The sequence below is a fragment of the Seriola dumerili genome, unplaced genomic scaffold (assembly GCF_002260705.1).
Source record: "Seriola dumerili isolate Sdu_G_001 unplaced genomic scaffold, Sdu_1.0 BDQW01000331.1, whole genome shotgun sequence".
Classification (NCBI taxonomy): Eukaryota; Metazoa; Chordata; class Actinopteri; order Carangiformes; family Carangidae; genus Seriola; species Seriola dumerili.
The window spans coordinates 11836522-11851988 of record NW_019174586.1 but is presented as its reverse complement, the minus strand read 5'-3'; the positions used below and the strand labels follow the sequence as shown (position 1 = coordinate 11851988).

Here is a 15467-nt window from a genome sequence, read left to right as displayed (position 1 = left end):
ACAAAACCCCGCAGCTCTCTCCATCCTTCTGATGTACAGTCCGAGGTCAGAGCTGGTAGTTAGTAGCTGGCACTCGAAGGCGACGCGCTGACCATCATGACCTCGTCTACGCTGCGTCACACTTGCCTCCCTGACCTCTCTCCAAGAGCTTTACAGTGTCTTCGTGGTCTCATCAAGACGAATCGCACAAATGGGGATAACGGCGCTCACTTTTTTTTTCCCAGCATTCCCCCCTCGAGGGCATTCGTGGTGTTTCCACTCGCTTTTACGCGCGAAAAGAGACGAAAGTAGTTGTGTGAAGACTGTAAACAGAGAGTCTAGGAGATCAAATCAAATCCCTTCAACTTTCTCATCTCCACAAAACAGCGAGCGTGAGCGATTCTCTTTCTGAAAGTTTCGGAAAAATTTGTTGGATGTTGCCACACCCAAATTTCAGTAAGAAGAACATATGAAGAACAAGAGAACTGCAACTAACTATAAGTTCATTTAAATGTCCAAGGAACGACGTAAACACAGTGCTGAGCTCTGACAGATAAACATAATAATTTATACTTTTTTCAGGGAATAACTTCCCTGGGCAACATGTTGAACTCATTGTTTTTAAGATTTAACAGATTGTTGCTCATCCACAGAAACTTAAAATCTTACAGCGCATCAGAACAGCGTTGCCTGAGGTCTACAACAAAATATAAAAATGTTCATGCAAATCAATACGTAAGGAGAGCAGAGCATCGCTTTCTACTTCCAACATTCCAGATTGAACAGATTAAAGTTCTTCGCTGAGCTGTTGTGGACAACCGTCTGCAGAATACTAATCACTGCTACTGGAGTATTAATAAACGCAGCGTACAACACAAACCTACGTATGGAGGGAGAAGTATTGTGTAATGACACATCTGTGTAACCCCAGCACACACGACTCATATCCCCATTTCTCTTAGTCAGTGGACAAGATTGCAGAAAGTCCCTGTGCAATATAACATGCTTTATTGGTGTCTGTTGCCATGTCGCCCAGATTTATTTTTATCAGTGTGTGTGTGTGTGTGTGTGTGTGTGTGTGCCGGCTTCCCTGTCATGCATTTCTACCCATCAATGTGATTTCCTCTGGAGGGGAGGCTGTCGACTTTATTGCAATTATAGACGTGCACGCCGGATTGTATTTACAGTACGAGTGTATCACAGTTCCTACATTTCCATATGCACGTACTGAAGGGCACGGTAAAGTGCTCTCTCCACACACCCACACACGTATACGTATTGTTGCATGTACACTGATGGAAACCTGCCTCTGTGGTTTGAAGCATTAACAGAAATATCTGACGAAAGAGGCCGAGAATAAAACAGCTGGAATTTTCTGTTTTAATTGAAACGTGGCAGGTTCAGACGTTTCCACACCAACTAATACTTTCTTTATTAGTTACACCATCGAGGAAGAAGGAGGAGGCACACACACACACACACACACACACACACACACACACACACACACACACACACACACACACACAGAGCCTCTAAACTGCTCAGTTCATTTTAATGATGTAAATGTCACTGATGGCAGCATTGTTACTACGAAATCAGTCAAAAAGATTAACAGTTTTGAATTAAATTGTTTTCCACTTTTGTGTGTGTGTGTGTGTGTGTGTGTGTGTGTGTGTGTGTGTTTTCTCCTGTTGTTTCGGTTGTGTGTAAAGCCGATTCATCCCTCCATAGTTACAGATTCTATGGTAACAGAGTGTTTACCTTGTGTGGACGTGTTTTTACACCGAGCTCATGGGAAACCAGCTCTGATACAAACAGGCAGCCCAGAGACACACACACACACACACACACTTGTTCTCTCCTTTATCAGAAACATTTCAGTTAAATGTCAAGTCACTGGTGTGCTAACATTCACTGGGAGACATTTACCAAAGCGGGATCTGATGGAACAGTGGAGTTAGAGAAGAAAACCGCCTCGTTTACGTCACGTTTCGGAGGCTAATGTAAATGTTAATGACTCATCTGTTGTGCACACATGACCACAAGAGCAATCAGTTTGATGTAATGTGAAGGTCTAGGGTCCTGCAACATTTGTTAGTCGATATTAAGTGGTGGTAGTAATTTTTCGTAGCAATTTAATTTGAATATTTTAGGTTGTTTGCATCATATTAACAGGAATAACCTGATTACTCCTGCACTCTACCTGATCTCCTTCACTTATTGAAGAGATGTAGTATTTAGTATTTACACCAAGGTTTGAACTCAAGCTTCAGTCTCATCCTTCACTTCTAAGTCTCTTTGCTTAAAAGCATCTGCCAAATGAGTCAAATGAGCCAAATGTAAATGTGAAAATGTAAATTAATCAGCGGCTGTAGGTCAGAGTTGAATTTTTCCACTGCTTCTAAGGATGCAGCATAAATATATTTTCTTACAATCACCTGCACCTGTAGTTCTCAGATCAACCAATGGGTAACTTTCCCTCTCAGAATTTTACTGCTTTTAAGAGGCGTGAAGAGGTAAAACAGGTAAAGAGATATGTTTATTTTTATTTCCTGTTACATTAATAATATTGCTGGCTGGCATATTTATCTTGAAAGCCTTTCAAAGTGTCCCACAACCCGGGCGTGTGAAAACAGGAAAGAAAGGAAATGGGAAGCAGAGTCGTCAGCGCACATGGAACTAAGCACTGACCCAACATCTCTCCCTAAACCTGCTTCCCTCCTGAGAGCCGATACCGCCGCCGCCTTCTCTCTCGTTTAGGATGTAAATACCTCTCTGATTTGAATCAGTATTTTAGAAGGTAACACGTGGACGGAGACCGCTGTGACGCAAAAGACAGAATGAATGAAACATCAAAACCGACTTTAATCGTGACACCGGCAAAAACCCAGCTGAGGTCACATCGTGGTCAAAGATATCCCGACCGAGTTCACCCTCAGGTTGAGAACCGCCTCGTAGCTCAGTTTGTATTGTTGTTGTTGGTACACCGTGTACACTTTGAACTCTCTAGAAAAAACACTTTTATTCTAGTAAACACAACAAACAAAGCCATTACCTAAAAATACCAGCAACTCTTTTTCTTTGTCGCATAGCAACAAGGATGAAGGAACGCTCCTTCTGTTACTAGATGTTGGCTGTGTGTGATCACAGACTTTTGGACCGCCGCTGTTTATGATGTCAGTGTCGTTTTCTGAGGCACCTTTATACCACTTTCCAAAACCTGCAGAAACCTGTTCTCAGAGCTGAGGGGGAACCTGCAGAAGTGACCCTGTCACTTTCACACAAGTCATTTGATCCCCTGCTGATATAATGATTAATAGCAGCTTTAAATAAAACATATTTATATGTGAATCTCATTAGTTATTACACAGGGGTGGAAAGAAACGAGGGCGGCATAGCAAACGTCCTGTTTATGTCACTTCGAGCGACAGAAACGCCGAGGAGAGTTTCCTGTCAGCATTAGTGTTACAACTCCTGCTGAATTTAATTCTTATTACAAAGCGCGCTCGCCCCGTTTGTAGTTGCGTGTCCTCAGATAACTTTGTGAGGGAGAATCCACGCAGTCGGCAACAGCGTCCCTCTGTTGAGGAAAAATCCCCAACTGGCTATCTGCTTTGTTGCACCGTGCGCCTTTACAAGCGCGGCGCCGGCTGAATGAAGTTTTGTGGTGTGTTAGTGTATCTCATGGCCAGGCTTACTTACTTATTTATTTATTTATTTCTTAATAAGCCTGTTAGCAACGGGTGTTGTCACGGGCAACTGCCGGGGCTTAGCAAGGGGGGGGGGGGGGGTGGCTGGTGGCTTTTGGTGCAAGTTGATTGTTATTTTTCTTTCCCCTTTTTATTTCCCCGTGCGGTTTATCAGTAAACGCAGCAGAGCCACCAACCTCTCATCTCTTTACATCTCCTTACCACCTATCATCTCTCAGTCTATTCACACATCCATTATCTCTCCATCTCTCCACATGTCATCCATCCTTCCTCTCTTAGTGTTCACAGTCTTCCCCTATCCATCTCCCTCCCTGTCTCATCCTGTTCCAAGTCTCTCTCTCTCTCTCTTATTCTTCCCCCTTCACCAATCTTTCCTTCTGTCGTTTCCTCTTTTACACTTTCTGCTTTTTTCAGCCGTTTAGTAACTTAAACTAAGTGGGGGCGTAAAATAAGCTTCGGTTTCGACACCGGCAGCATTAACAGAGTCTAGCAGCAGGCAGTGCACGTCTGTGACTTTCTGCAGTGCACCTGCTGGATGTTTCAACTGCTGCACTTTCTGTAAAGGACAAATGGCTGCATGTTGTATCCAACACTAAACAGTAACCCAGAGCTGGACCAATAGCTCGGCCAGGCCGCTGTGTCGGTGGATAGTGGATGTACACGTCAATTAAGTGACAAGAAATGACTGTACAGAAAAATATGTTTGAAGTCCTTCAGGAGCAATGTCATCCACTGAATAGTTTGTCCAGCCGAGAGCTTTCACAAGATGATTCTTCATGGGTAAAATGTCCCAGTACACACCGTGGTCACAAATCCTCAACAAAACAACTGTAAAAGGGAACTGAGCCAATTTTACACGAGTCTGTTCACAGGTCTTGGAGAGTACTAGTGCATATGTGTGTGTGTGTGTGTGTGTGTGTGTGTGGGTGTGTGTGGGGGGGGGGGGGTGTATATAAAGCCTTTTGTGGCTCCAGAGGGAGCTGCACAAACTCTGGAGAAAAGAAAATCTGGTGCAGGGCGATGAGCTTACCAGACCCCTGAAGCCCGCTCCTTATCTCTGCTCCAGGCTCCAGCAGCAAAACATCTACATCCCCGACTGAACTGTCAGTCGTCGGGTTGCTGGTTGTCGTGTGTGAAGTGGGCGCCAGGTCTGACAAAGAAGAATGAGCGGATCAAAAATGACGACATGTCTGATTCTACTGCTTTTTGTAACTGCTCATAGCAAGTCTGACTACATGTGCAAAAAAAAGTTTGATTATTTTATGTTTTGGTTTAAAAAATATGTCGTTTTTACATAGTAGTATAGTATTAAAATATAGTTTTCAAGCCTCTGCGCCAGGAGGTCCCATTCTCGTGACCGTATTTCCTGCAGCTTGGCTGAGCGGCGGAGGCAAACAGCATTAGAGGTTTGTCGAGATGTTGATACCGTCTGAAGGAGCGTAACTCACGGCTTAAGACAATGACGCAGCTTTTGCATTTACGTGTTTGCAAGTTTGCAGGTGTGTTTTCAAAATAACTTGAAGGGCTGATTCCAAGTTTTTCCGACATTACAACAGTAACGTCAATAAAAGGCGGTGTTGGCTTGTCGTTCTGATGACTGGCAGGGAAGTGAAGGGGTTAAATCGTAGGTTTAGGGCGTATATTCACAGCGGGGAAAGTGGCGTTCCTCCACCCGTCTCAGCCGACCAGCAGCTTCACTGGCAGCTGGACCCGTCTTTGTGACATTTATTTGAGAGAGAAAATGCCTCGATCTCCCACCGGGACGAGGTTATTGGCTTTTCGTAGCCAGTGTGTTACATGATATTCCTGAATAGTCGATGCAGTCTGAGGCTCGGCACAGTGTTAACAAAGGTCAGTCATCTCACCAGCTCTGCCTCAGTAACAACCACAGGATGTCCTCTGGGTTACAGAGGCCGTCTCATAACAGAAGGATCACTGTTCCCATCACACACTGTTCAAACTATTGTCGAGGGAAGGGGGGGGGCATGACAGCTGAGTTGTAAATGAATTCCACAAATAATGGAAAGATTCAAAAGCAAAAATATCACTGAATGAGAGCAGGAACATCAGCATCTACTTGACCTTACACCCAGGTATATTATTTCAGATGCACAAGATGTTCTCTTCCTTATGAGAGTAAATATGCGGCGCAGACCTCAATACTTTCTCTGATAGTGTTCACTAACTCTAATCAGATCGGTCCTGATTTACAAAGACATTTTGTGACTTTTAGACTATTTTATTGAGGAGGCATCTCCTGCGAGTGCTTGGTTTTAGACAACATCTAATATTTGGGAACTTTGGCTTCATTTGTTGAATGGAAAATGGAAGTTTTGTAGAAAAGCATTTATATATTTGTGTATATATATGAATATGTCATTGGTTCCCAACCTGTGGGCTGCAAAGGTATGACGAAACAGTACAGTTCTGGTTAAAAGATGTAATTATATGTATATAAAAGGAAAGGAAAGAGAGTCGAGGGATAGATGGTGAGCTTCCCCAGCGTCACAAATAAAATAGTTTTGGTATTTGTTCCAGGCTCCAGGTATCGTGTCATCACTAGCATCAAAACAATTCAGAAATGTCCATATACATACATAAAAGGTGATGTAGAAAAAAGAATATAAAAGATGGATTTGCAGAGTGTCTGGTTACGATCATATGATCTTATTAAATATGCAAGACACTGAATCCCAGCTGCTCACATCTGGATCTGAATCAGCGTAATCCTTCACTCAGCATCTCTGAATTTACTTCTGGAGTGAGAGAAACTGGAAAACTGACGGGAGGATACAAACACAACAAGCTGAACGAAGATAAGCAAACAAACACGAAGCCGTTATTTACAGCCACGTTGCTCTGGACGACGCAGCCAAACAAAACACAGCTATGTTATAAGGTGTCTCCCCACAGGGTTGTCTGCTGTGGCGCACTTTATCTGACGGCTCCTGATCATAGGCCGCAGATAAAAAGCTTCTGATGCTCTTTAAAAAAAAAGGGAAATGATTGGATTCCTCTGCTGTACGGTCTCAGCTTGTTTTTTAAAATTTTAATAAAAATCCCAAACAGCTGCCACGTTCTGCTCTTACGTCATCACAGTTTGTGGCGGAGACGTTGGCGTAGCTTCATGCCGCCGTGTGTGTTTCACTCAACGCAGGAGCCTTTCAGCTTCAAATCCTTATCGACACTCGACGCGCAGATGAACTCGGTGTTTATCGTGTTCGGGCTCGAAACACTTCTGTAAAATCATTTAATCCATGGCACTAATCGCCTTTCTGTTTTTTTTTCCAATGGACACCCAGAGGGGCTGCTGCGAGGATTAGCAGTCACACATCGCAGTTTGTTTGCTCTGATTGTTTTCCTCTTGTGTCTCTTTAATTAACAAATTAAATACACAGTCTTATGCTACAGCATACAATGACTGCAGATGCGGCATCTCATGCAAATCCAGCGCTTGGCCTCCGTCAGTTTATTCCATCAACTCCAGTTTTCAGTTGTGGATTTAAAATTTCTGTTCTTCTGTTTTCTGGATCAATTAGTTTGTTGTTTTATCCATAGAATGTCGAATGAATATCTTTTCAAAGGATCTTTACAAAGTCCTCACATTTGTGACAGAACTAGAGAATATTTCTAATTTTATATATATATATATATATATACTGTGTATGTGTACAAGGGGCAGGATGCTGAACACAGCAGAGGGTAAATGAGGGGAAAGAGTGCAGATGAATCCGTGCTAATGCTAAGCTAAGGTTACATGGACTGGAATCAGATTTATTTTCACTCCCTGCTTTTTAAAAAGAATCCCCCTGAATGACACAGGGCTGTTCGGTAAACACGCTAGCTGAGTTCATGCTCTGTCTGCAAGCCCTGCACCCACCCGGGCGGCGGGAACAAAACCAAACTTTACAAAGCCTAATGTGTGTAGAGTGTATTCCTGGATTCCTCTGGTCGGGCGGGCGGCAGGCGGGCGGGCGACTCCCCTCTGGTGAAACTAAAGAAAAATTCATCTTTCCTGTTTTTTGCCTTTATCTCGAGCTGCCTTGCAAAGCCTCGTTAAATCCGCTGCCTCGATTCGGTTCAGGGCCGAGGAGCTCCGGAAGCCGGCGCCTGCTACGCATTTACATTTACATTAATTCTCTACATTTACCTTCACATTTTCAAATCTGTACGAGCAGTTCATAATCCAGAGAACTGTCGTAAAACTTAAGTTCTCAAAGGTCAAAGGTTACAGCATCCTGACAAATAAGCGTCCGTGTGCCTGTCGCAGCAGAGAGGCCGGAGAGGAGAGGGTTAACGTGGGTGGAAACCAGCATCAAGTGAGCTTTTGGTTCATGGAGAGGGATTAAACGCCTCTCACTGGAAACAGAGGTTGGATTGGGTCCAGCTCTCTCTCCTCGCTACTTTTCTCTATTTCACCTCTCTTATTTTACTCCTCGCTCGTCCTTCTGTCTTTGATCTCTCTCCGTCCTTCCCCTCTCTCTCTCTCTCTCTCTCTCTCTCTCATTCCTCCATCTTCCCACTGCTTCTTTTATTCCTCATGCTCTCCTCTTAGTTGAGTTTCCCCATTAATGATTCATTCATTCATTTTTCCAAAGAGGTTTTGGTTGCTCCAAGATTTCTCTGAGGCAGAAAAAAACTTCTTTGGTAGAGTTAAACCTACAGATTTTTATTTTCAATTTCTGTGATAAAGTGATGTCGAGTACGATCTACTTTTCATTCATTCACACTGTGTTCATCTCACACACACACACACACACACACACACTGATTGGTTTCAGTGGCAGCCTTCTCTCTCCTCTCACTGTAAGGTGGTCAACACAAGCCGTTCTGTGCCGTCAACAGTGTCTTCTACTGATGTGCTTCATGTAAAACTAATTTGCACTGACTAACATGGTTCAGAGAAATCGCACTGCCTCTGGGATTACACTCACTTCTGGCAACTAGCCCTCGGTTAAGATTTGAGACACGAGTCCAGTGCCACAGTCGTGTGTTCGTACGCCCTCACTGCGGTACGTGAACAAAACTCCGGCTCCTGCATCACAACAAAACTGCAGAGTGAGAAAATAATGAATCAAAAGAGTCGATGTTGAGGAAATCACTTTTCATTCAAAGATATAATCTAATTCACCGATATTTCAGTATTCAGTTTACTGTCGTGTGTGACAAAGAAAAACTATTTCAAATTTTTGGTAAAAAAAAAAAGAAAGATTAAAACGATTATTTAATTATCTAAATAGTTGTTGATTAATTTTCTGTCGATCTACTAATCAATTAATCGACTAATGGTTGCAGCCTTAATCTTCTCCACCCCGTAAGCCTCTGCCTTTCATCGAGGTCAGCACAAAACTGAACCATCACTTTCTCATACTGTGACGTACTCCTCCTCGTGCTGTTGCACAGACCTTGTTTTCCTCTGTTAGTTTGCGTCCTGCGGGGACAAAAGGACTTTAAACACACCTTCACTTCGGGGTCGGGGGTTTCTTTGAAGCACACACAAAGGGTGAGCTGATATCTGGGCTCGGCTCGCTCTACTTTTATATTTCTCCAGAAGGCCGGATCATTTTACAACTCATCCCGAAACGCACAATAGTGACCGCCGACAGCCATCCCGGGGCGGACGACTAACCTAGAAGCTGGACACATACGTTGGCAGACTGACCTATAAAGTGGACTCGTGGGAACACGGTGGGAAGATTCTGGCAGGAACTTCAGACTTGTCTTGAAGCAAGGCACTTACAGTAGCTGCACCTGCTCCAGCCGAGCGGCAACATCCGAGGCTGGAAAATATTCTTTGACTGGCCGCTTGAGTCCGGCTCCAACAGCGAGTCGGTCCCCACAGACTCCCGTGTTACACTGTTCAAATCTACAGCAGAAATAAACATGTTTACAGCCTGGTACAAAAGAAACAGTTTTGGTCTCTACGGCTACTTTCCTCCTTCATGACAACTGTTTATATAACTCACTCGTTTAAAGTTAATTAAGTCTTAAAGTTCTGCATAACTGAAGGCATGCCGCTTTGAGTGACAGGCGGGTGAGCGTTCGCCTGCCACACACCGAAGTCTGGGCCCCACACACGCCCCCTCCCCTCTGCCCATTTTTGTATTAGCCGGGAGTTTGGGGCGGAGTCGGGCGCTGGCAAGATGGCGATGGCGGAGCGGCTCACTCTGAGCTTCAAAACCGCTCCTCAGAAACCCGTGGCTGACTACATCCATCTTTACTTTACTTACTATGGCTGTCGCTCAGCTGCCTGTACGAGTGTGGAACTATACAAGTGTGAGGAGTAAAAACCTCTCTCAGTCAAATAATCCTCCATTAATAAATGTTTACATAAAGGCAATTAGACATGATCAGCCTGAATGTTGAGCGCCTCTCTTCCTAAGCAGCCACAGTAACTAGCTCAAGCAGAAGCCCGGAGCACCCTCCTATTAACACAGATCTCATGCTTTGGATAATAGGCGCGGATCATTAGTCTGATTTGTGATGAATCAAACGCTTCTTCTGCAGGATGTGTTCTTTTCTTCAGAAAGGAAACACCGCAATGCAGGAGGAGGAAAAGCCCCTGTGTGTTTTGCATCTTATTTTTGGAAACCTGCTGCGTCTGAGAAGACTTACCGTCTCTGTCATCACAACATGATGAGTCACACCCAGCACTGCTCCAGGTGTAGACCAAAGAGGGAACGGCGGCATACTGTATCTGATAGGAGATATTGTTTACTTTGTTTTGTGACGTCTCCATCGCCTCTTTAAACCAACACAGGATTTCAGTAACTGTCATTTACGAACAACTGTTGTTTGTCCTTGATTTGTGCATGCGTTGGCTACAACATACAACTGGTGCAAACCTCGTGTGTTGGTATTTCAAGACAGTTCAGTGACCGTCAGGAAATCAGTCCGAACACATGCAGACAGAAAACTAGACCACACATGACGACCACTGCATGTGTAGCCGCTCAGAGAAATCATTTAGAGCAAAAGCAAAGTTTTAGGATATATGCAACCTCTCCTCATTATAAATCAGGAACAAAAAGTTCCACTGCATCCTTGAGCTGATCCAAAATCAAAAAAAAAAAACTAATTAAACTGCCTCATTTATCCAGCAACATGTAAAAAATCTGAGCTTCATAACTAACAAGGCTTTGGGCAGAAAAACCAAACAACTGCCTGATTCCAGCGTCTTTTAAAAGATTAAACTGAATCTGTTTGAACCTTTTTTTGGTTGGATAAAGAACAATATATTTGAAGACACCACCTTAGGAAATGTTTCCCCCAATCATTCACCATTATTTCCAGCCATATCATCGTTATCAGGTCCTTCTGGGATGCAGGATATCAACAACACCAACATGATGTCAGTCCACTGATAAATAACATGAGCGTTCTGCAGAGTGTCAGACTTGCCCCTCTCTAAACCCAGAGGGAGGAGATGGGATGAAGGGACGCTGCAGTGTCACAGTGTGGCTCTGCATTCCCTGACAACATCTTGTCAAAAACGTCGACTTGCTGCTTCAGCTTGACAGAAATAACGTCTCACAATAACCATATTCTGCAGTTCACTGGTGTTGGCTTAGGAAAGTTTCCATACCAAGTTCACAATTAATATAAAATGAGCTGTAGAATAAAGGCAGCGGGTTTCCACTTTCGAAGTAGCACCCTGAAAAGACCTATTCTTCATTTTGGTGACAACCTAGCAGCCATTATTTTTGGTGTTACAGGCCCGATGCCGTAATATTCTACGTGTTACTGGGTAGATTTGCTTCACAATGTGTGTTTGAGTGGGTGCAGCGTAACAACAACTCTGACTTTAGAAGCAGATCTGTTTGCAGATGGTGCCTGCCGTGCCAGAAAATGCACACAGTGCGACAACATAACAGTCGGATAAAGGACTCCACCGTGCGTATTATTCTCATTACAGAAAAACAGTGTTTGTTTCCTCTGTGCTGTTGCAGATCTCATTGTCAAACTGGCAAAGGACAAGTTTGGAGCCATTCAGACGGAATATCAAAAGGTAAGAGAGTGTGTGTGTGTGTGTGTGTGTTTTAAATGATTGTTTTGCTGTGCCTATCTGTCTGCTTTAGTGACTTCTGTTTTTCTGATTGGGTATAGCGATCCACGATATAAATTACAGAAGACGCGTTCCTCGGAGATACTCTGTGGTCCGTGACTTTTCTGGAGCCAGGTGTTAATAGCTTTTGTACGCCAAGGCAAGGCCATCTTTTTTTACTGGCACCCCAGAAAAAAAATGGTAATTGCTTCTGGCACAAGCTGTGAATTTAGAGAAAGATACAACATGTGAGTTTTTATGAAAAACTTTGACAACCAAAGACTTTTTTAAGCCCTTTGACCTAAAAAAAAAACATGCAGTTTGTACCTTTTTCTCCATTATGGGAGACTGTACTGTCTGTCTGTGTGCAGTATTGCAATATGCAACTATGTGGATATGCATGCCAGTTTTGAAATCTTTAATTTCTCTTTCTTTTCTTTTTTTTTGTTCTATTTCATCCACATGTTTTTGTTCTGTGGCTTTGCTCTTTCTTTGACGCTGAGTTGCCTTTGTCTTCTGCATGCCCTCTTCATCTGATCTGGCCTCCCACAGCCAGAGAACATAGTGCTGACCCTTCAGGTAAAGTCTATACACTGGATTCACAGTCATACCCTTCATACCACCCCCCCACCCCACCCCCCCCACACCCCCATGTGTCATCCCTCCAGTCTCTGGGGTTGCACAACTGTAGTTAAAATTCCCACTTTTTTGTTTCTTGACACATTGACACTCACAGTAGCTTCATTTCTGGTTATATTGTTTCACTGATCGTTGGAGTCGACGTGATTAGTTGTGCAGCCCTACGACTTTCACCCAGCCATCCCATCCACCTCACTACCGCCGTGGAATAAACCCTTTACCCTTGAAAACTGCAGCTCCTGCGTCCTTTGAGGTTTGTCGTCATGTAGAGCTTTTCAGCTTCGTGGAGGAGCAACAGTGCTGACTGCATCGCCGACGCTCAGTTAGTACTTTGAAATTAAATTCAAAGTTTTAGACGAGAGATCTGACAAGGGATTCAAAATGAATAAAAGACGAGGCTGAAGGAGCTTTGTCTTTTATAAATAAAGTGATTTCTTGTCATTGACTTTGAGCCTCCTCTGTCTTGATGAGTTAATATAATCAGTGATTACGCACCAGATCAGCTGAGTGAGGTGGAAACTCTACATATAGTGAAATAAATATTACCCCTGCTTCCCCACTTGGCTGCTGAGGACTTGTGGCTCTGTGAGGAAAAACAGCATGTAACACAAACCAGCACGTTCCCATCAGCGCCAGATCAAACCAAACACAGTGGAAGAAATACAAATATGGGGTTTGGCGATGCATCGGTCTACTGTCGTCTCCCTCTTTACAGCTGAATTAGTGAAATCAATACGTTTAGTGCCACAGCTGCAAACTCTAAACTCCATTCTGCTCCTTGAATTTTTCCGGATTGTAATGACTTGCAGTGATGTCGTGTAAAAGTGTCGCACAGTGTTCATACTGTGCCTGGAAACTGCTGGTCAGCCATCTAATTTGCTTCTCAGCCGTATTAACCACCCTGATATTCTCCCTAACCACAGCAAGTATAAGCCAGACATCAACACACACACACACACACACACACACACACACACACAGTTGATCTTTTGCGTGCTGATGTTGGCAGAACTCTTTCGTCGACTATAAATCTTCACACACTGACCTGGACCACTGATACACAGTTTGCTGCTCCGCCACAGCTTCATAAAAACATCTGTCCTCCACAGAGCTTCAAACAAATCATGCAGGAAAGGATCAAAACACAACCCCTCCACACACACACACACACACACACACACACACACGCGTGTGTGTGTGTGTGTGTCCTGCTGCCTCCTTGTAATTAATAAGTGGGAGGATAATCGGTTTTCCCAGCTCCTCCAGAAATATGTGATTTTACTGTCACAATACCTGAAGCTACCATCCACCCCTCACACACCAGGGTGTAAACATTACAGCCCATAGAGGCTCCATTTTAACATGGGAGTCTACAGGGGACTGACTCTCGTTTGGATCCAGCCTCAAGTGACCGTTTGAGGAACTGCAGTTTTTTTTTTGTTTTTTTTTGTCACGTCCGTGTCGGCCGCTCGGTTTTACTTTCGAGCGGCAGGACCTGAGTCAGGATAACGAATCAAAAGACAACAAAGAATCAGGACGTGTGATTGATTCACAGCGGCTCCCGTCTCTCCGGCGTTCGTCTTACAGTGAATGAGCAGCTCGGGGTAACGGCGTCTTTGCTCGAGGACGCTGCAGCAGCTCGTGGCTGCTGCTTTGATTAAATCCGATTCAAGTTACAGGAATTCATGCCGCCATCTCATCATACAGTTTGTTCTTGTTAGGTCACCTCCTTCTTTTGGGCACTTGCCAAGACAAAGCTAGAGTCCAAAAATAGTTGGAGCTGGAGGCCCCTTGAAGAGTGGTGGTGGAAAAATAAAATCTTTTTATTTTTTTTTATTTTTTGTAAGGATTCACCCAATAACAAACGGAGCCCAGGAGCAGAATGACAATGCAAGCATTCAGATTTGCACAATGTCCTGACATTGGTGCTTTTAGTTGACATGGGACACACAAACACACACACACTCACACAAGCCCAGAGTCTCCTCTTCTTCACTTTCCTGCATCTTCACAGTGCTGCTGTTTTCCTGTCGACTCGCACTGACCCTGCAACGTCTTTAATGTTAGGACGGCTGTGACTGAAACACTTTTTCTTCCCACGTCGTGTTCCTGACGCAGCCAGAATCTTCACTCATCCAAACACTGGCTTCTATCTTTTGGATTATACTCACCACTGGAGATTTCTAAGTTTGCACAAAGATTTTTCAAATTAACCCGAGAGAAATATTTCTCTCTGAAATGTTCAGAAGCCATTTCATTTTTTTTTTCTCTCTGCATGTTAAAAAGCAAAATCTGCAAGTCCCTGGCGACGGCGGGGTCACTGACCTACGAGGGCGATTAAGATTAGTGTGAATCAGCTGGGAGAGCAGTTCGTCCATTCAGGAGCACTGATAGCAGCGCCGCTTTGATCCTTTTATAATGAGATGCTATTGAACTTCATTGTGACAAGTTACATACGGTGTGGGAATTACCAATCCCCTATTCAATTTTGCCAATTTCCAAAGCTGGTGCCGAGTGCGGTTTAGATAGCGGCAGATTAAGTAGCAGCGCTGTGGTACATGACAAGAGGAGGTGGAAGAGCTGAACCTGCCAACAGCAGCAATTTAACTCTCTCAATATATCAGGAGGAATTTGTAAGAAGCCGCGTTGAGTCACCTCGAGTATTTCTGATATTCAATCAGAGTCGAGGATTATCCAGACTTGCGTGACGAGGGTCGTGCAGATTTCATGGCCGACTGTTCGGAGACGAGAAGGAATCCCAACGCAAAACAAAAAAAAACAAAAAAACCCAAACAACCAACCGAGCCGTCAGCATTCCTCCGCTCACTCCTGACGACACTAACACAGTCTCACCGGCGCTTCACCACAACCTACGAGCTCTGTTCACTCACTAACTGTTTAACCCTAACACCTGCCCTCTGTGCAAGTGCATGGCAACTTGTATGATGCTGTTTTACAGGTGAGATCAACAAAAAAAGAAAAAAAGACAATTGAATCCTGACTCATGCATTTCCTCGTTCATCCAGTCAGGTTTTGATTAGTTTTTTTTTTTTCCAATAGCCCAAAGGTAATATACACTTGTTTTCCAGGTT

At 43.9% G+C, this 15467-nt stretch overlaps 1 protein-coding gene across 15 annotated transcripts in view; it reads left to right on the top strand.

The window, feature by feature from the left end:
* The window catches only part of LOC111232438 (prominin-1-A-like), a 77403-nt gene that overhangs the window by 14454 nt on the left and 47482 nt on the right, over positions 1-15467 (top strand). For 10 of the 15 annotated variants that reach the window (XR_002665552.1, XR_002665550.1, XR_002665548.1 and 7 more), the window contains exons 2-3: positions 11642-11700; positions 12289-12315. Coding sequence is in view for 5 of the 15 variants with exons in the window: in XM_022759957.1 (XP_022615678.1) it covers positions 11642-11700; positions 12289-12315 (86 nt within the window). In the remaining 10 variants the exon portion in view is untranslated. The remainder of the gene's footprint in view (positions 1-11641; positions 11701-12288; positions 12316-15467) is intronic. The other 5 variants (XR_002665556.1, XR_002665553.1, XR_002665555.1 and 2 more) reach the window with 1 other exon arrangement.